The 21,414-nt window shown below is 36.2% G+C and overlaps 1 protein-coding gene across 1 annotated transcript in view; it reads right to left on the bottom strand.

Annotated features, from left to right (window-relative positions):
* Window positions 1-10,064: 10,064 nt before the first annotated feature.
* The window catches only part of TNFRSF19 (TNF receptor superfamily member 19), a gene marked incomplete at both ends in the record, with an annotated part of 49,375 nt that continues 38,025 nt past the window's right edge, over window positions 10,065-21,414 (bottom strand). The window contains 4 exons of the mRNA XM_082303976.1: window positions 10,065-10,458; window positions 12,619-12,721; window positions 13,491-13,616; window positions 14,898-15,062. Of these exons, the coding sequence (XP_082160102.1) occupies window positions 10,065-10,458; window positions 12,619-12,721; window positions 13,491-13,616; window positions 14,898-15,062 (788 nt within the window). The remainder of the gene's footprint in view (window positions 10,459-12,618; window positions 12,722-13,490; window positions 13,617-14,897; window positions 15,063-21,414) is intronic.

Raw genomic sequence — 21,414 nt, 5'->3', positions numbered from 1 at the left:
AGTGCTGTGTTACTATTTCTGACGCTGGGCAGGGGATGGGGGAGGGCAAACCCTTCTGCATTAAGAATGAGGGGTAAGTGCTGCATGTCTACTTCACAAAATCAAATTTTGTAAAGATCAGAAGTGTTTTCCTTCCTACTTGTTGTCCTGTGCAGCCCAAGGTTATTCAGCTAAGCTTTTCATACACAAATGGGAATTTTGCTGAATGTCTCTCCAGTATAATTCTTTATGCAGTTGTTTTCCTCCTGTCTCTGTGTCTTTTGTTTTGTTTTGTTTTGTTTGAACTACCCGTAAGCTGTGATTCAATAACAGGTTTTCAAAGAATGGGTTGCTGGTGTGGGTTGGGGTTGCTCTGGTCAAAGAGGTGTTTTGCTTTTCTCTGGCCTGCTTCCTGGGCCAGGGGACAGAGCAGCAGAGGCAGGCACTGGTACCAGCATGAAGCAGCACCTGGTTCCCAGGCCATCGTCTGGGTGGCATTAAGGTGACTGCATTTCTTTTGCATGAGAAAATGTAACTGGAGTCTTATTATGGACAGCTTGTGAGTAATGCAACTTAAGGAAAATTTGAATAGAGTCTTTTTTTTTTTTTTTGTCAAAAAAATGAGGTAATTGGGAAAAGAACAGAGATTGTCAGGCATTTAAACCCTCCAGCTCTTGCAGGATGAAGTATAACAAGGCCAAACTGAAAGGTAGCTTCTGCTCCCTGAGATCAGGTAAGAGTTGCAGGGGCATCCCCAGAGCCGCAGCAGCTGCAGCCCTTTAACTAGATGCAAAGTGTGCAAGCAAACATTAGAACACAGATCCAAGAAGGCCTTGAGCCCCAAACCTTTAGTTATTTTTGGTCATGTCCCCCCCCAACTAACAGATGATATTAATTTCTTTTTACTTATAGCTTTCAGCTACCGTGGTCACACCGATACATCTGCAGAAGGTGCAATATTGCATCTTTGGGGGTTTTTAGGCTTCCAAGCACGTTTGCAGCTGATCTCTGCACAGCTGGGAGACTTGCAGAGGGAAATCAGCTGTAACGGGCCGGGGGGTGTGCGGGACGGAGCAGCGCTGCACCCTGCTCTCCTCTGGCTGCTGCAGGCGTTGCTGCTTCCCCCGCCGCCCCCAGTCCCCCTACTGCAGCAAGGCAGTAAAAAGGCCTCTTCTCTAGGAAAGGAAAGCATCTGGCTGTAAATGCCACAAGAGCTCCTCAGTGACATTCTGTGTATTAGGAAACATCATCTGGCAGACAGATATTGTCAGGAATCCCTATCACAGCACTTGCCAGCACCCTGGGTAAACTCCAGGGCTGTCTATTTGTTGTTGAAAGCCACGGGAGAGGTAATTTATGGCATTCTCGAGCTCTTCCTTGCAGATCCCATAGCCTGTTTGAACGAATGAGCGAGAGGGCTGAACCCACAGGGCTTGCTTCTTTTAACCCATCAATAACATAATATTTTATCATCTAAAGGATTTAGAGTTTCTTCTGCCTGAATCCATCTGTCCTGCTAGTTAAAAACCAGTGTATGAAAATAACTTTGATGTAGTTCTTGCTCATGCAAATGGATTAGTCCTCCTTGAGTAACCAACAAATCCTCCAAAGTTTAAAATATATTTAAAGATGATACAACTTAAATTAATATTGAGGGTTTCAATTTATTGAGGGTTTAAGATGGAGGGTAGCTGCACAAACCATCCTGGAGAAAATACTCTCATGTGAGATGTCACAGCACTTTGTCATGGCGTGAAAACTTTTTCAAGCAAGGAATTTTTTCTATATTTGTAGTCTCAAAATATCAAAAACAAAAATGATGAATTTTGACAAAATGTGTTGCAAGTGTTATTTGGTAGAATGTTACGTCTCTGTTTCGGTATCTCAGTCAGAAAGATATTCTCACTCTTGCACAGGTGCGGTGTCCCCTTAACTTTTATCGTTGAGAATCCTTAGGTTTAATAAAGCTGAAGCTATGATAAAAGAACACAACTATAGTTGTGTCTAACGACGTAAAAGGGCATCGGTTTGGTCAACAACTTTTTGTTTTTTCTCTAGGAACAGAGTGAACCGAATGGCCAAACCGATAATTGCTGTTGAATTTCCTCAGGTTAAACTCAGCTACCATATGTTGCAGGAGTCAACATAAATATACAAGAAAACACATTTGCAATGTATGAACAAAATTGGTGCGGTAAACGCTGTTATTCTGCTGATTCCAGGTCTTCCTCAGTTTGCTTTGGCCAGGTGCAGAGTTTATGTGCATTTAAGCGACCATGAAGTCAGAGAAGTAAGGGGGCTGTAGACTAGATCTTTACTTTGGCTTTTAAAATATGGTTACGTTGCAACATAATGGCCAGTTTTGCTCTTTTTTGGTGCACTAGTACCCAGATGTCCTTTCCTTATTATTCTTATTTTCGTAACAAATAACCTCTACCGTTCCAGTTTCGTTCAATATTGTTCTCTCGAAGGTCCGTTGTACGGAAGCACGCGCAGGCCCACGCACAGAGCATCCCCATTACAAACGTCCTGCTGAGATCCCCACCAGCCGAAAAGCGTCAGAGCTGCCGCTGCGCCCTCAGCATCTCCTGTGGGGCCAGCCAGGGCCTGCAGGGGCTACCAACCCTGGTGGGCAAATTGCAGTCACTCAGTGACTATTCCAGTATGTTGCTATTGCAAAGCAAGAAATTGCAGCTCTAAAAATCCGGGAAGGGAGGCAGAGTACTGGCTGTAGGTCCTAAATGTTTTATTTTGTTGTTTATAGTAACTTTTTTTTCTCTAAGGCTCCCATATTGACCTATGAAACATCCGGGGCCCTTGGATTTCTGGACTGAAAGGCATTTTTAAAAAACTGAAATAGAGCCTTTACTACTTTTTAAAAAGCTCTCAATTCATTTTGTAACCTCTGCCACATGCAGAATAAATGCTTGTATCGTGTAAAGGTCTCATCTGAATTGGTCCGTAGTGTTGTGTAATTTCCTCATGTTTAACAACTTTTAGGAATAAAATTACTTAACAACTGGCCTGGACAATGCTCTGCCTCAGATCACATGTAAGGTGATTGGTTCTTTTAAATTTGGTTATTATTTTATTCTAATGTAGAATGTATCTTCATGTACACATGAATTATATACGCATTTATATATGTTTATTATTATGTTCCAATGAACTGTCTGATATAGATCTTGGGCAAATCAAGGTGATTTCTTGAATTCCAATGGTTTAATTTTTTCCAAGCTTTAAATCAGTTCTCTCCCTTAAACTGTTGATTACAGACTAGATTTTGGTAAATTATCTTCTATACTTAGGAGAATTTTCAAGATATTGAGGTGCTGGAGCGTGTCCAGAGGAGGGCAGTGAAGCTGGTGAAGGGTCTGGAGCACAAGTCTTATGAGGAGCGGCTGAGGGAGCTGGGGTTGTTTAGCCTGGAGAAGAGGAGGCTGAGGGGAGACCTTATTGCTCTCTACAACTGCCTGAAAGGAGGCTGTAGCCAGGTGGGGGTCGGTCTCTTCTCCCAAGTAACAAGGGATAGGACGAGAGGAAACGGCCTCAAGCTGCACCAGGGGAGGTTTAGGTTGGATATTAGGAAAAACTTCTTCACCAAAAGGGCAGTCAGGCACTGGACCAGGCTGCCCAGGGAAGTGGTTGAGTCCCCATCCCTGGAGGTATTTAAAAGACGAGTAGATGTGGTGCTTAGGGACATGGTTTAGTGGTGGACTTGGCAGCACTAGGTTAGTGGTTGGACTCGATGATCTTAAAGGTCTTTTCCAACCTTAATGATTCTATTTTTCTCGGATTCTATGACTCTTTTAGAAAGATAGCTGGATAAAAAATTGCAGCCTTGCTAATGACATTTATATCATATTTATCTAATATGATCTAATGTCTACGAAAGTTTTATGATCACATACATGATTTGTTTTAAATTGTAGTTTGTTTCCAGATAAAATAGAATAAATACCTGTTTTTCAATTCCTGTTTCTTTCTTGATTTTTTTTATTTTTGGCAGGGGCACACTATTGCGATCCTAGCAGTTCCAAGACTTGCTACCTTTATTGACGCAAAGTGAATGACCAAACACGCCATGGGCTGCTTTCCAGACTTGCAAGCGTCTAAGTGACTGAGCAGGGTGATGAGGCGGCTGGGGATGCGGTCGGCTGCCGTTATTGACAGCCTCAGCAGCAGACAAGCAGAAGACTACTCAGGAGTGCAGCACACGGGCACAGTCATATAAGGAGACCTTGCTATTCTGGGAAGGTGTTCCCCGGGTAAGCTGTGAGTTATGTACTTAAAAGACTGGAGAAATAACAGCAATACACAGAAAAGAGCTAACGCGAAATTTGCTAGAATAAACTAGCGACAGGGACAGAGCAGCTTTCAGCTTCTCTCAAACTTTCCCATAAAAACCAATAGTGCTACAAACCCTCCACCACAAACGCCCTGGCTTTATGTTACCTATCATCCTTATCTGGATTCAGTTTCCAGTCACTGTTTTTTATGTCTTCACCATAAGAAGTCATGTAATTATATGCAATTATCAAATTACTCTTTCTTCGTAGTCCTTCACTCTTGTCAGTCAAACCATGCCATCCCTTTCTTAATCCCATTTGAGTAACATTTTCCTGAATCTTTTCAATGTATAAACCTTCTGGACAATGTTTGAAAAATGGCCTAAATAATCACGGGTAATTAGTCTTCTGTATTGGTGTTCTCTAATTCCCTCTTTCTTCAGCCAAGGTTTGAAACCACTCTTGGCTGCTGCAGTGCAACACGAGTGCAGGCTCTGTCGGTGCTAATCCTGGGCCACAATTAGGGCATCCTTTTCTGTTTCAGATATACAGCTACTCATTATTTATGTATCTATCTTGTCTGAAACAGTCTACTGTGTGGAGTACTTCGTTTTCTTTTCAAAGACATTATACAGACAGCAATTTGTGGCGCTTACCAGCTTTTTTCTCTCCTTTCTTGAGAAGCAACGTTTTGAAAAGATTTTGAAGCACTATGATTTTAAGGATTGATGTTAACTTACTGCTTCGTCCAGGTCCTCCAGCTTGAAGAATGATGCTCCTGTTACACAGCAAACATCTCAAGACAAAGATGTACCAAATTATACCGTAATTTTAATACAATTAAACCATTATGGAATTCTAAAAATAATAAAAGAATTGATCACTAACTTTGTATAGAATGCTATTATTAATTTGAGATCAACAAACCAAGACTGGTTCACGTAACATTTTATTCACAAGTAGAAAAAGTATTACAAAATGATTTATACAAGACTTTAATTTACATTCCTTACAGGAGTATTTAAAACAGCACTGTAAGTGCCTAGATGTGATATGTGGGCAGTCTAAATGCGGTGGTAGTGTATGTTTTCTATTGGCATGTACAACATTGCTTGCCACAGGCAATATAAAAAAGACCAATTTGGTTAAATTAAGGAAAAAAGTATGTACACAATATACACATATATTTAAAAAGCACTCTCTTTGTTTTTTCTTCCCAATTTGCTCTCAAGCTGTCACTCATTTAAAGAAATGAGTATTTTTCTCTAGAGTTGCCGGACAAAAACAATTATACAAAGTGTAAATTCCAATGGGAAAACATACTTACTGTGGCAGATGCTGGCAAAACTTTTGAACATAGCATTTTAAAGAACTGTTATTAGTGAAAAGTTAAATCTCCATATGTTCTAAAAACATCTTGCCATATACTGAAATGCACATTGGATTTTTTCTATTTACAAAGTATATACAAAGAAGCACACATCTCTTCATGCACACGTAGTGAAAAATAACATTTTGTCACTTCTTAAATGTATGAAAGTATCCAGAGAAATTATTCAAAACTACTCTTATTTGACTCTATACTCTACAGTATTTAGCTGAGTAACTGTACTCCCTGTATAACTGTGTATTATTCTGTCAGTGACCAAAGGGTGGTATGTACTACTTTAAAAAAAATCACTTATGTAATTTCTTCAGTTACTTTGGTTTGAATTTGATAACTGTTTTTCATGATTTCTGCACACGCGAATGATCTCACCGGTTTTAGCTGAAACTTCTTACTGCCTTGGCTGCCTATACTGGCTGTAGCTCTTCTTGTGCAGGTTCAACCTTCTCCTGGGTGCTTCAAAGCAAAAGTCTTTTTCCGTTATGGAATATGAATACTGTCTCAACATTTCCATTGCCACGCAAACCATGTGTTGAAAGAGGAGTAATAGTTATTGCAAATTTGCATTTGTTTTTGCTGATTGCTTTGCTTTTGTCAAGGCACATTGGGTACTTTAAAGAATAATTGCTAGAGTTCATCACTATCAAGTTTGAGCCTGTTGAATGTAATGAATCAGTAGAGGTTACTGGGATTACTCACAGAAGCGAAAACTATTTTAGGGATAAAAATGGCTGCAGAACAAATGGTATTATGGGCTGTGGTGCAACAAACTGCAGTTAAAAAAATCTTAACAGCAATGAGGGCAGAGAGTTGATAATTTACTAGGCATTTACGCAACTTTGAGGATTCAATTCAGAGGTATTTTTTTTTTTAATGTTATGAATTACTTTCTATATCTTGTGTGGAAAAATTGAATTTACACAATACTACAGTGAGAAGGACAGTGACATGAATGAAAAGAAAAGGCCTCCTAAATGAACAAACTAGGTCACCATGAAGCTTGACCCTTAAAAATAATGCATTACTAAAAAATAATAGTAATAGTCTCATTGTATGAATACTTTCATGACACACCTGCTATAGTTTGACATTTTGATGTGACAGTTGATTACATTTATTTCAACATCCCAAAATTACATGCTATAACAGCAAGTGCTGTATTCCGATACTGAGACTACCAATTAAACACAACATCCCTATCTATACGGCTGACTTTCATTAAACTAAATCTAATTTAAAGCTAATCTCCTGCTCTATTTAACAAAACAATGCTCCCTCCCATAAATGTAATAATTGGATGGAGGGGACTTCAACCATACATATTGTAACATGCAAATTCTTTAACTCCCCAAACTAGCTTATTGACTATAATGTAATATATAATAAAAGCTTCAGCTTATCAATAGATGATCCTTGCATAAATAGAAATGTTTCTTTTTTAAGTCCTTCAACAGCAGGAAACTGATTTAAAATTAGAACCAGCCAAAAAAATCCTAATGCATGCATAAATCTGCAAGCAGAATAACTGGCGACGTCTTGTCCCATGCCTTCCGACATCTGTAGCCATGTTTAAGATACCCACCTAAACACACTGAAGTATTTATATTTCTTGCTATATTTACAGATACTTTTAAGCTCACTCCATTAGACTTTTTGAGAATCTGAGGGAACAGAAGGTTCTTTTTAAAAAGAGATGCAAAAGGTCATAAATCCACATTCAGGGTTCTCCTAGGATGCTCCTCGAAGTTTCACTTTACAGCTGTTACGGCTCAGACGTAACTGCTCAGAAGGTGTGAAATGATGCCATTTCTTTCCAGCTGATTTTGAAACCATGCAACATTGAAGACCAGACTAAGTTTGATGAGAATCAGCAGAGGAGCATAAGGGAAGCATTCAGCTTTAGTGCTGAGAGAAATAGCTTCGTTTCCTAAAAGAAAGTGATAGAACAGTGGTTACATAAACTCATAAAAAACCTGTATGTACTTCTATACTTGACTAAACACTAAGAAAGTACAGCTATACTTACTGCTTACTGTAAAAATTCACCTAAACCTGAAGACCGAACCTGTATTAAAACAACCATTAAAAAACTTCGATTTATGTGCACATAAATAAAAATATGCCGTCTTCTGATTTTCTTAATTATTTATTTTGCAATATAATAATGAAGTATGGCCCTATGCAAGACTGTAATGCACCCACATGTACTAAAAAGACCATCCTTCCCTCAAAATATTTCAAAAGACAAGATAGATGAAGGGCAGATGGAAAAAATGGGGTAGACTGAGATTAAATAATTTTCCTGGAGTTGTACAGCTGGTCAGAGTTCAGCCTGAAAATACATCTCAGGGAAGCCTAGTCCTGGTCTTGTCCCTCAAATGCTGCTTAAATTTCTCCACCAACGATGCATATATAATGATGCACTGTAGAGTCCAAATAGGGAGAAACTGTACAAAATGAATCAGTAAAGTCTATTAAAGAAAAAAAAAAGAAGGAAAACCTAACCGTTCCAAACCATCTTGCTTATTCAGAATTATACATAAATCTCATTAGTAATACATGATAGTACAAAACCATCAAGGAATACAGGATTTTGAAATGTCAGAAAAAATGTCTACATTCACGTAGGAATAAGTAAGAAAATTTACAATTTATATACCTTAAAAAGTATGGTGAAATGTAAGTTAATTTTTATAGTGATATTTTGAAATTCTGTGGTTCCTTTCATCTAGAAAAACTCTAAATAATATTAATCACAAACCTTTGGAGTTGATACAGGGTTTAGTGGGGAAAAAAACCACAAACTTTTGATTTTTTAAATCTTATTTATATGGAAATATATTCCCTTAAAACATCAAGGGAGCATTCAAGTTTCATTGATAACGGCTGAAGAACTGGGAACTAGCAGTGTCAAGATTTGCAGTCATAGCCATGTCATTGTCCCTTCTCATATATCCCAAGAGAATACGACTATCACCTAATGATATTTGGCATATACCAAAATGAAACTATGACGACTGCTATCTGACACATGGGCCATTAGTGCCAGACATCGTTACAGACCAAGCTATATATTGTAAATAATATATTGAGAAAAATATGTGCGACATAGATAAGGTTGATATTTTCAGTGATAGCAGTAGATTTTGAGGGTGATATATGAGTTCCATTGAAGTCAATAGCAAAAAAAGTCTTGACTTAGCAGTCTGTTTACCTTCCTTTCCTCCTCTTGAAAACATCACCTAAAGAATTAAGCCTTGATTTACACAGAATTAACTCTTGCACTTACATGTTTTCAGAATATGCATATTTTTTTGTTAAATACTAATTACTTTCTACTTCTTATTTAAGAACAATATGAAAGTGGCACGCAAATCAAATAGAAGAGGATCAAAGGAAGGTAGTTTTATTTCTGCAGATGACCCTAAATTTTTATAATTACAGATAGCGTAATTTTCTTAATTAAGTTTGGTGGATTATTAATATTAGTGGCAAGTGCCTTTGTTCCTGCCTCTGTGTACATGCACAGGAGACTATTTCAGCTTTACCAGCCACAGCCTGCATAACCCTTGAGTAACAACACCAGTACACATGCCATAATTTGGGATCCTTTCACAGACGAGCTACTTTTTGCTCCAAGTTACTTCCAATAGTAGAAAATGCCACTTTAAAAATATAGAGCACAGCTAATATTCAAAAAGATATAATGATGAAGCAGTAGCAGAGTGACTTTTTGAGATGGTCATGTTGCTATGTGGTAGAGACAACTGTTTATCACCTCTTCTCATTTTGACCTCAGACCTGCATTTTCTCTGAGCTTTTATATATTAAATTATATATTATGGACAAACTTATGGAATGTTTTACCTGATGACATGGGAATACAAATGGCATTCAAAAGCATTTGAGATTCTCTCTTCTGTTTCTGCTACTGCTGTAGTAACTTCACAAAGAAGGCTTTGTAAAAATTTTTGGATCAACACTTGCATGTATTTTATGCTCTGTTTACAACGAGCAAAGACAAGTCCTCAGTTCTTCCCTCATAAACAAGCACTAGCCCCATATAGTAGTTTGGTCATAAGGCTATTAAACTGATGTTTTTCCCCTGAAATGTAATGAAAAAAAAAAACCTGATAAAAGCTGACTGGTGTACAGACTTCCCTCTGTATTCTGGTTCATATTACCTCAACATTATAGTTTGAGTAATTACACCTTTCAAATTCAGTCAATTATTTAAAAATGTGAAACTGTTGGATCTCTTGTACAGTTGTAATTTATTTCAGCAATAGCTAGGTGTAACCTATGGAGAAACATAACCCTACAACTTTTTACAATTCTATTTTTATCTAGCTCTATGTGCCTTGAGTACTCATTCTCACTCCTTTGTAGTTATGTTTTTTACCTCTTTATCAGTCTGTAGAGTCATTTGCTGTTCCATTACGCTTTGTCTTTGGCTGGGTTTCAGCAGCGGCTGAGTTCTGAAGTGATGAAACATCTATGCATGTTCTATGTTTGGAGATTTCAAATGACTTTGCAACGTTTCCATCAAGAGATTTAGCTGAAATAAGTACTTCACTTAGTTCCTGGTTATTATCCAAGTCAACAGTGGTTGCATTTTCAGTCTCAGCGCTGCAGGATTTTGCAGATCCTCCAGCCAGTTCTGAATATGATTCACAGAAAGAAATGCTGTCACAACAAGCTGAGTTTTGCATAAGAGGCCAAGCATCTGAAATGTCTCCACAGGTGGAGTGTGAAAGAGAACCAAGGAAGGTAGGAATCATTTCTCCAACAGAATCAGAAGCCCTGCAAAAGGATAAAAGACACATGGTTTCAAAAGCATTCCAGAAAATATTATCAATATTGTAATTATTGTCATTAGTAATTATAGGTATTTCAAGAAGGTTTAACAGGGTTATATTAAGTTAACACGCTAGAGGCATCCTGTGCAAACAAATTCTTCTGAAAAGGAATACAGTTTGTTCCTCGTCTGGAAATGAAGAAAGCTCTGGAGAACACTACTAAAAGTAAAGACGATGCCTAGAGACCTTCATACTGTGAATTCAGGGTTCTGGAACTACAGTTGGGGTTGTTTATAGTCTAAAGAACAGAAATATGATAAAAAGTACTATAGCAGTGTTCAGATACAAAGACGGTTGCAAAGAGGAAGGAATTTATTTGTTCTCAATGCACAGGGGGGCAGGGGGTGTTGAGACTAGATATAGCAGGCTTGAATTGCAGCAAGAAAGATGTTTGGGAAGACTGTGGAATCTCCAACACTTTTTTGAAAAAAAAAACAAAACAGGCTAGTCAAATATCTAATGGATGTAAAAGAATTAAAGCGGGTTCAGACTCAGAGAAGGGAATAGGCAACAAGACTGATTGAAACTCCTTCTATCTGGGTGATTTCATATTGAACATGCATTCACTTTAGCTTTCTCAGTTTGTTCTGTCTAGCCTTCAAAATGTTTCAAAATGTAAGAAAAGTTTTTCTCCTATTCTCTTTCATGTGGAAAGGATATAATATTAAAGAAGGGTGAGGATTTTTAATTCTCACAAGGTTCATTTTTATTAAACGGAAAATGGAAGAAAGTGGAAGTAGAAACTCAATATGATCTATCATCTCAAGTGTATTTAAAGTGCATGATGAGACTGGTGTGTCTGAGTGCACTAAACATGCCTATCTCTGGTGAAAGCCCAGTAATGTCTTTTACTATAGTATATCACAATAAGTATTAACAAAACCAAAAAGATATACTAATATGTTTAATTTCCAAAAACTGTCTGCAGATTTATAGAACTGTAAAGGCTACATTAAGTCTGATATACAGTAATAATTTGTGTGACAAGACTCATCCCACATTAACGTTGCCTATAACAGATTTTAAGTAGCCTTACTCATTTCCAAAACATGATGCTTTAACAGCTTTGATATACAGACAAAGCATTTTCATAGATGAGGCCAAAAGTCAGGACATTGCACCACAATTGAAGGAAATACATTATTTTGGCAAAGGAAATTGGAGCAAACTCCATTTCTACTGGAAGGAACCACGGGACCTTTGATGTCCACATAGCATGGATATAACATTTATTTTTAAAGCCTTAACCAAAAGATCCCTCACAAAGTACACAACTCTCAATTTGTCAGCCTTGGTGGTATAAAAGGATGACTCAAGCTTGCTGGTATTTAAACTAGTTGTTACAGAAAACTTAGGTATTTTGCATCTTGTACTTAGGTCACTAAGTCACCTTGCATAAACAATACCTATGAAGAAGCTGCCCCTACATTTTTAGTTACATTTGGCCATAAGAACAAAACAGCTGGAGACCAATTTAAACCTTATATGGCAAACAATTCTAGCTAAAAGAAATAAATACATCCTGTGTTAAAATCTGTAACCAGGAAACTCTGAATGACACCATAAACTTTATATATTTAGCTCATGGCACTGCTGTAGAAATAACTACTCTACCACTGTGTTTATATTCAGCTGATCAGGAGAAAATAATGGTTACAATCTGGTAGAAATTCAGAAATACTAGATATTTCAAATCTCACAGTCATCAAGAGTTTCTAAAAAAAGAAAATCTTTGTGACACTTCTAAATTGTACTTTAATTCCCCCAGATTCACAGGTTTATGCAGCACCTTGCTAACCCATAGCAGAAGAGGGGGTCACCAAAGCCTCTAAGGAACCACAGAGTAAGAGGAAGACTATTTGCTTGTGAGAGAAGTAAGTTACTTCTTCTTCAGAGAAATGGATATATCAAGTCAGCATTTACCAAGTGATACTTAAAATCAATTTTTCACCATAAACCTGTTTTTGCATAAAATGGGAGGATATGACTACAGTTCATCAAAATCTCTCATTCCACTCCAAACAGCTACTGTATCTGTATAAATATTAATTTGACTGCATAAAAAATACTTCATGTTTAATAGACATTTATAAAACTAAGTTACCTTTCATTAAGTGTAGTCTGTGAGTGGAAAGCACAACTGTGACTGCTGTGCTCCATGCTACAGGTTTCATCACAGCACAGTGATGGAATCAAGTGAACTGGTCCTAAGGAATGAAAATTAATTTAATAATGTTAAAAATGTTAAAGCTCTGTATAAACTTAGCCTCTGTACTCTTTCAAACTTGAGTATTAGTTTGCCAGTTACATTATAATATATGGATTGAGGAAAGAGACTTCTTATTCCAAAAAATAGGTTATTTAATATATTACTTTAAAATCGAATTACTTACAAGCCCTTCCTCCAGGAGTAACATAGATGCCAGTGTCTACTTTTTAAATTAATTTGCTTTTCAATTAGATACGCGTGAGAAGAAGTACCACATTCTGAGTTAACGTATTAGGATGATATTTAAGCTTGTGCTCTTGTGTTAAATCATGTATTTGTTAACGTCATAAATGCATCTGTTCTGATATGACTTCATAAAATCTCAATGATTTGAATTGTTCAGGTTGTTAATGTCCTTTAGCATTCATATCACATTCTTAGATACTGTCTGGTAAATCCTTCACACTAATTTAAGTCTCAAAGCCAGATGCAGTGCTATTTTTATCAGAAAGAAATGAGATAGACATTTAAAGCTTTTTTTTTTTTTTTTAAGTGAAGGGTCATTGGAATGAAATTAGGAAAAAAAATCATAACCAAATAGCTACTTAGAAATTCTATCTGCTTATTGAGAAATTAGCCTAGGACAAAGGGTAGTTTGACAATGTTAGCTCTGTAGTTTAAGTTAAATGTCACAACTCAAGTGTTAGATAAATGTTAGATAAATATTCATCATGCCATGAAGTCACCTTTTAGTAGGCCTAACATACCACATGTCTGTGATGTGCTTCTCTGGCACTGGCAACATGTTCTGTGGTCATATTCACTTAGCCGTGGTCTATCAAAACATGACAATTCAGAGCCATTGTAGTGAATGTCTTGTGACCTCAGAGACCCTTTGGACAAAATGAGCAAAAATATATATTAGTAAATGATACCCTTTTTCCTGTTCAGAGCCTCCTGTCTTCATAGAATGCTTAAATGTCATACTATACAGTATTTCCATACATTTTCCAACTGAAAGATCCACAATGATCATGTGGTTTCATATAACACAAACCACAGATTTTGCAACAAACCCTAGAACAGCTGGTTCAACTACAGCCTCTTCTAGGAAGACATCTGCTCTTATTTTGATGATTTGAGAGTGTATATTATTCACTGTTACATTTTCTCAGTGTTTAACGATTCTCAGTGATTCCCATCTGAAATCTTCCACATTCACCTTTCAGCCATTGGGATTTTGTTTATGTTATCTTAAAGAGCTTTATATGAACAGCAGACTTGCTTTAATCTGTATAATTGTAGGCCAAGACAAATGAGTTACTAAACTTCACTAACTGAAGTTTGAATTCACTATGTCTGAATTTCTCAAAACTTACATTGTAAAGCATCTTCTAGGTTAGGAACAATTCTTACAATTCCTCTCTCAGTCTTTTTATTTTTGTTTGTGCTGTAAGCAGTGATAACATCACTTCTTCCTAGATATTATTCTTGTTTGACATCCGAGGTTCATTAGATGCTATAAACATATTTTAATAATAGTTTTTTAAAATGATGAATGGGAACTAGAGTGCTTTTAACTTTTTTCTTTCTTAATTTAAATTAAGGGGCAGAAAAATGTTTATTATAAACAAACTGAATTACATTGATGAGCTGTTATGGATTTTTTTTTTAAATTTACAACTCTAACTGGCTTAGGCATTTAATTCATCTTGAATATGCCCATAAAACCAAAATTGCTAATGACAAATGTGCTATCTACACTGGCCACATTCATTACCTTGATGAGCTAATCTGTGTTTCACAATAGCATGTGACATACAGATCCTCCAAGCTGGTATTTTCACATTGGCATTGCAACTCTATAATGATGTCCCAGCTTGGATCCCGAATGGTCCAAATATATCTGTGCAGCATCTAACAGAGTATGGCACAGAATTAATGCAATTGGACTATTTCTGGACATCTGCACAGCATTTTCTCAGTAGAAGCTGCAACATCCACACTAGGCTGGCAAACTTGTATGGAGTCTTGGGCTTCTGTTAGCTTGTTCATCTCAATGCTAAACTTGCTTGAATGCTGTAGACATTTCATTTATTTACCTACAGAGGGATCTGCCAAACTAATACCGGTATATAAACATTACAAAGAAACAGTAATAACTGGAAACTCACAGCTTGGTTTCTTCTCCATAAACTGCCTCTTACAATAGATAACACAAAGAATAAGAAGTGCTAAGAGCACTGTCGCAAGTGCACTGCATATAACAGCTGCTAGAGCAGTGTCTCGAGGACTGGAAGCAGTTGAAGGGATCTTCACAAGATTTACTTTGGTGGTACCTGAAATATAATTAAATAATAATTAAGGCGAACTGTAAACATTTCAGGAATATAGTAACATAAATTAAAGCCTGGGAAAAGAAGAGGTTTGTAGCAGAGAAAAAAAAAAGGATGTTCCATCTGCTAATGTATAAAAATTAGTTGCACATATAAATAGATACGATTATCAGCAACCACATTACGAAAAAAATCTTTAAAAAAATATATGCAAAGTGAGTGATTATGAGTGGAGATGCACACAAACACGTTCTGACTATCCATGAGAATGGAATCAGATCTTCACCATGAAAACAAAGACCTCTCAAATTTTAATGTCAGATGATTTTAATATGGAGAACATATCCTAGTGTATGGTTGAGAAAGCTGTCCACTAGAGGGAGTCACAAATACATGAACTTCCCTTAATAAGGAAACTTTCTGAGAACTGAGACACCCACAGAAGTTCAAAGGCTGTCAAAGGTATCATTTTGCTTGGTTGTGTATGTCATGACACCATGGTCATTTCTAGGCTCAAACCTAGGATGTCAACTGTGCTAATTTTTTTTATTCAGTGATAGTTTTTTAGTACAGATAACACCTCTAGTAAAAATTCATCAGATTGACTTTATATCCGTATTAGTAAAGACTTAAGCAATGTTTCTAGCTTTGACAAACATTGTTACTTTTAGGTGGAAAGTGAAAAAAATTTTAAAAGTATCAAAACTTTAACTACAACTATTGAAACTATCTTAAATTACAAATGGTCTTTTAAAATTAAATTCTTTTTTAACAACTTATGAATTTTGATAGCTCATCTGTTTCAACCTACTTTGAAGTCCACATCAATTCAATAATATTTTATGAGAAAAAGGAACAAAACATCGAATATTTCTCTGACAGCAAATTTTTAAAAATCACAAGCCATATTTTATTAACTTATAAAAATAAGTTACATGTGCCTATTTACCCCAGAAATCTTTGGTTAAAACCTAAAGACTATAATTTCCTAAGAAATGGTCCATGCAGTCATAAGTTTAAATTGGGAGATAAATGTCTGCCAGAGTATATTAAAATCACTAATCAAATTGTACATACATAAAATTGTTTGATATCTTAACTGCAACATAATAATAGCAGGAGAGAACTTACTTACTAGGTTAGTTAGTGCAATCAATGGAATTGTATTACTCAGGAATAATTCTCTGACATAATTATGGTATTTCCTCTACACACATCAAACGTGGCACCAAAGTGTTTACCATACCATACACTTTGTTATAATGGCCAGATTGCCAAAAAGCTAGGGATTTTGAAAACCAACTTCATTCTATCCAATCCTAAGTCTTCAGACCACTTAACACCTACAAAAATATTAACTTCTATGAAATAAAGAATCCAAAATTAAAAAAAAGACCCAACATATTAAATAAAAAGAGTTTCTGTGGATTATAGTATCATGTAGTTGCTGGTAAGTGGGAGAATATAAAAAAGCAGAGAGGTCAGATCACAGCTATTATCCAGAAGAAAGAACGTTTAGTTGTTAATTTCCTGATTTCAACATGAAGAGAAACAAGTCTTAATGCATTTACATCTGCTCAAATATTTCTATTTATCTTTGATTTGTACTATTATGTTCCACTGTCACTTCAAAAGTGTAAAGAGCAAATTTATAGCAGATCTTTTTTATATCCTTTTAACTTGCCAAATTGGACAGAGTGGACCTACTGGAGAGAGTCCAACGAAGGGCTTCAAAAATGATTGAGGAACTTGAGCCTCTCTCCTATGATGAAAGGCTGAGAGAGCTGGGACTGCTCAGCCTGGAGAAGAGAAGGCTCATCTCTGTGATGAGCCTCAGAGGCTCTGAGCTCAGAGGCTTCCCCTCTGAGGGGAATCTCATCACTGTGTATAAATCCTTGAAGGAAGGGTGCAAAGAGGACAGAGCCAGGCTCTTTTCAGTGGACCAGAGGCAATAGGCACAAACTGAAACACAGGAGGTTCCCTCTGAACATCAGGAAACGCTTTTTTAACTGTGAGGGTGACTGAGCACTGGAACAGATTGACCAGAGTGGTTGTGGAGTCTCCCTCCTTGGAGATGCTTAGAAGCCATCTGGACATGGTCCTGGGCAACCAGCTCTAGGTGACCCTGCTTGAGCAGAGGGGTTGAACCAGATGACCTCCATAGGTCCCTTCCCACCTCAACCATTCTGTGATTCTGAGTTATTAAGACAGCGCAGATCTCAAAACTCAAGTCAATAAAGAGGCTGAAGTCTCCTACATGAACTAGAAATACATACTGAAGCTCTGTCCTTGTACTGAAATGTTATCATTTTCATAATCATAGCAGATGGTCTATCATCTATTATTTGTGTTCCAGATAACAGAATGGAATTCCAATACATTTCCTCTTAAATAATTATTACCTGTCCTTCGCTTTATGTTCTTCTAGAATTCCTGTTACTCACAGAGTTAAGTTCTATGACCTCTTTTTCAAAAACTACCAGTATCATAATCTTTTTGTCATAACTTGAATGCTCTTGGCAGGAGCATTGCAATCTTCCACAGAGAAAACTTTTCACTCAGTTTCTAGGATTCTTGCAGCTGTAATTTTAAGTTTATAGTTTTAACAGACTGCAAAAATTTCTGCATGGTATGTAAAGTTCCAGAATATAATTCTGTGAGAAGCAGTAAAACTATATATATAAAAAAAAGCTGTCTATACAGCAATGTGTACTGCCTTTGGTGTGAAAATCAAGGACTGTGCTTTGATATCAGGTTTTCAATTTTAGTCAACTGCCTGATCTAGTCCTTAGAAGGTTAAAGACAGCCTGGACAAGTATTTAAAAACAAGACAATAAAAACCAGATCAGAATTTCTTCAAATATTTTTCATATCAATATACCTACTTGTATCAATGTACCTACCTAAAAGCACTAAACAGTTCTTAGAAATTAGGCCTTCATAATTAGTAAAAAATAGAATTGCTAATTTTGAAAGCAAAAATACAACAAGAGCATTGGAGGTGGAGCTGCTATATTTTTGTTTCTCTTCATTTGCTCACAAAATATATCTATTTGCAAGTATAATTACATATTACATATTCTGGGAAATTATAAATTATATATATTTCTTTAGTGCCCATCATCAATATCCAAACTGGAAATACAGTGATTTTATTTTAAATAGAGATGGCAAAAGTTTCAATTTATTTTAGCCATCTAGTTATTTAAGATTTATTTTATTTGGCTGATCTTTTTTTCTTGAGAAAGCAATTTTCTATTCCTGAGAATCCCTACCACTCATCTTCACCTTCAAAGAACTTTTTGGAATAGCTACTATGAGCAGTCCATTGTAGTGTAGCTCTAATTATAATGATAGTGATCTTCCCTGCAGAGACCAACATTTCAGAAGTGGATTGCTATTGTAGAAGTGGCCCGTTGGGCATTGCTGAACTCTGCTTTCAGTGTTACTCAAATATGTATGCATTTTCATAAACTCTCTCTTTCTTTTCAGGCTCACAGACTTAATAGTCCCATTTCAGTAAAGCAAGGAGATGCATTTTAAACTTTAAACTTGCACTTACATCTATTAAACGCTTACATGATTAAATATAAATATGTAATTAAACACTTTGTGAACTGGACATGGTACATTAAGAAAGGAGGGAGGAGGTGCACACTGTTTTATGATTCTGGAAAGCATGTGCATATTATGCATCGCAAAAATAAAACAAAAAATGTATTTTATTTAAGAAATAGATTTCCTTTTCTAAGTCTTAGTTCCAACATATTCTGGAAACGTGCTAGTGCTAAAGAAGAATTACCCAAAATACCAAGCTGTCTCCTGCATAATTTTGAGCAGTAAGCCTAAATACACATTCTTCCCTTAAAAAACCAATAGTACATCATAATGTCAGTATATGCAAAGGTGTGGTTCTTAAAAGCAAGCAAAGTTTCTGTCAATCCCAGAAGGTTAAATAGCAGTAACTTAGCTAATACAGAACATATGAATTCTAGTTGTATCACTATAACTTCTGCCAATGAACAGAATAGTTGAATTTTCGGCCTATTATACCAAACAACCAGAGACAGGACAAAATGTAAAAAGACGTTCTTTATCACTTATTTCATGCTTTTTTTCTCAGATTTTTTTTTTTTTTTTCAGAACCATCATTAATTACAGTCACTACTGGAAACAGAATGCCTAAAAGAAGGCTTTCTGTGGTAGATTAACCATGGGAAAACAGAACTTGCAACACTAAGTTTCTTCCATGGATATAATAAATAATAATATAATAATAATAATATAATTACCAAAGTTGAGGGGGATAAAATGTGGAATATTATGTTTGGGTTTTCTTTCTTACCATGTCAAGTCAATGCTAACCCAAAGAGGGTTTACTCAATAAAACAAAGCTAATCAAAACTCCACTTAGATAGCAATAACATGGTAACATTGGACAGAGTGACATCTTTTACAATCATCATTTAAAACAAGATACAAAAGTAAATTAAAGTATTGTTAATTCCTAGAATATGGGTATTTCTGGTCAAGAGAGGGGAAAGGAGCATATGCCTATTATAAGAAGTGTTTGCCCACTACCTTTATGCTGATTGGCCCAAGTCAGTGGTATCAACCTTAATTTGACAAGAATTAAGGGCTCAGACATACCCTCAAGTTATAATAATTTAACAAGTTACTGCCTGTCAGCTGAATTGCAGTGGCTATCTGTATGTGTGCTCTTGATCCATGGAAAATGCAAGGCAATGTGACTTATCTTGAAACTCCTTCATTTTGAAAAAAGTTTAAAATGTGTTTATGTTCATTTAAAAGTAAAAAGGCAATACCTCTACCTAGTCCCCAACAAGCAAAAGAATGTATTATGTATAAACACAATGTGTGTATATATAATTCAGATACCACATGTATTTTATATACATATATATAAAATACATGCATAATATATACTACTGAGTATTAACATCAATGGAAAGTAAGTTGTCCTGAATATATTTTTGAGTCGTCTCCTGATCTTTCAAGTAGGAGGTAAGAAACTTTATTAAACATTACTGTTGGAGACTGTGGTAAACACTGGAGAGAGAGAGTCTCCCAAGATCTGTAAAGGGTCAGCCATTTGCGTGCATGGCCTACACTTAAAAGTTCATCATGTCAAACCACATTTTTCAAATGTACTCCAAGTGCTGACTTTAAAGCCTTTAGTTTCCAAGTTAGTGCCCTACAACTTTTTTGCCTTATTTTGCTGGTTTTGTTATTTTTTTAATAAATGTACCAAAAAGCCCTAGGGGAGAAAATGACTATTCAAGTATTTATCCATTGTTTGGAAATCCTGAGAAATGTGCTTATAAATTAAAATCTTTGGAATTTGATTTATTCGTTTCCAAGACCATTTCTATTCCACTGCCTATTTTCACAAACTCCAACTGCTGACAGCCTTTTATGTTTAAAATGGTAGAACAATTACACTGTGTATGTGAATTTAAAATATATATGAACTCCACAGTACTGGATACATACCACTGTGTCTGTAAGGCATAGTCAACCTCTGCAACATGTTTTTCTTTTAGTAATTACGAGATGTTAATTCTTGGTACTACCATCGTCATCTAAATTGAACTGATATATGGGCACAAAAGTAACATTGTTTCATGCACAAAACTTTCACCTTTGAGAACTGTCTAGCTGTTTAAAAATACTACTACATGAGAATAAAGCCTCAAATCACTGGTACCCTGAAATAACCTGAAAAAAAGCCTGAGAGTGAGCAAAAAATCAGAGGAAGAGGGATAAAATCTGTGTCACTGCTGAACTACATATTGTCCCCCCCGCAACATGACATAACTGGTTATCAATGTTGAAAAGACAGTATGTCTCTCCTCTAGAAATCGGAAATACTTAGCATGATCTGGTGGCACAAAGTATATATTGCTGTTAATATGACTGTGGTGTTGTCAGCAATTACCCTTCTGACTTTTGCTTCTAGAAGCTCACTTTGCATCTCTGACAGTTGAGAGTGCCTAATATCTATTTTGCAGAAAATGCAATTTCTTTCTCAGGTGTTTTCATGTGTTAAATCAGTATCACACAAAGTTTGTGTCAGAACATGTGAGATTACTAGGTACAGCAGAAAATCTATTTCCCTATTCCACTTCTAACTTGTACTTTTAACCAAATTCTTTTCCAGACACGTTTTGGGAGCAAGAACACAATATTTTACGATATTCTCTTGTTCAAATCCAACTATAGAATGCATTCATCCCACCCAGACTATGATTTTTAACAGAAGATGAAAGTAGAAAGTATCTGGTTTGTATTCTGCATGTGCAGTCCCATTTCATCTTTAGGACTACCCAGTAAT

The sequence above is a fragment of the Platalea leucorodia genome (assembly GCF_965183815.1).
Source record: "Platalea leucorodia genome assembly, chromosome: 2".
Lineage (NCBI taxonomy): Eukaryota > Metazoa > Chordata > Aves > Pelecaniformes > Threskiornithidae > Platalea > Platalea leucorodia.
Note: the sequence above shows the minus strand (reverse complement) of the source record. Positions and strands in the feature narration are given on the sequence as shown.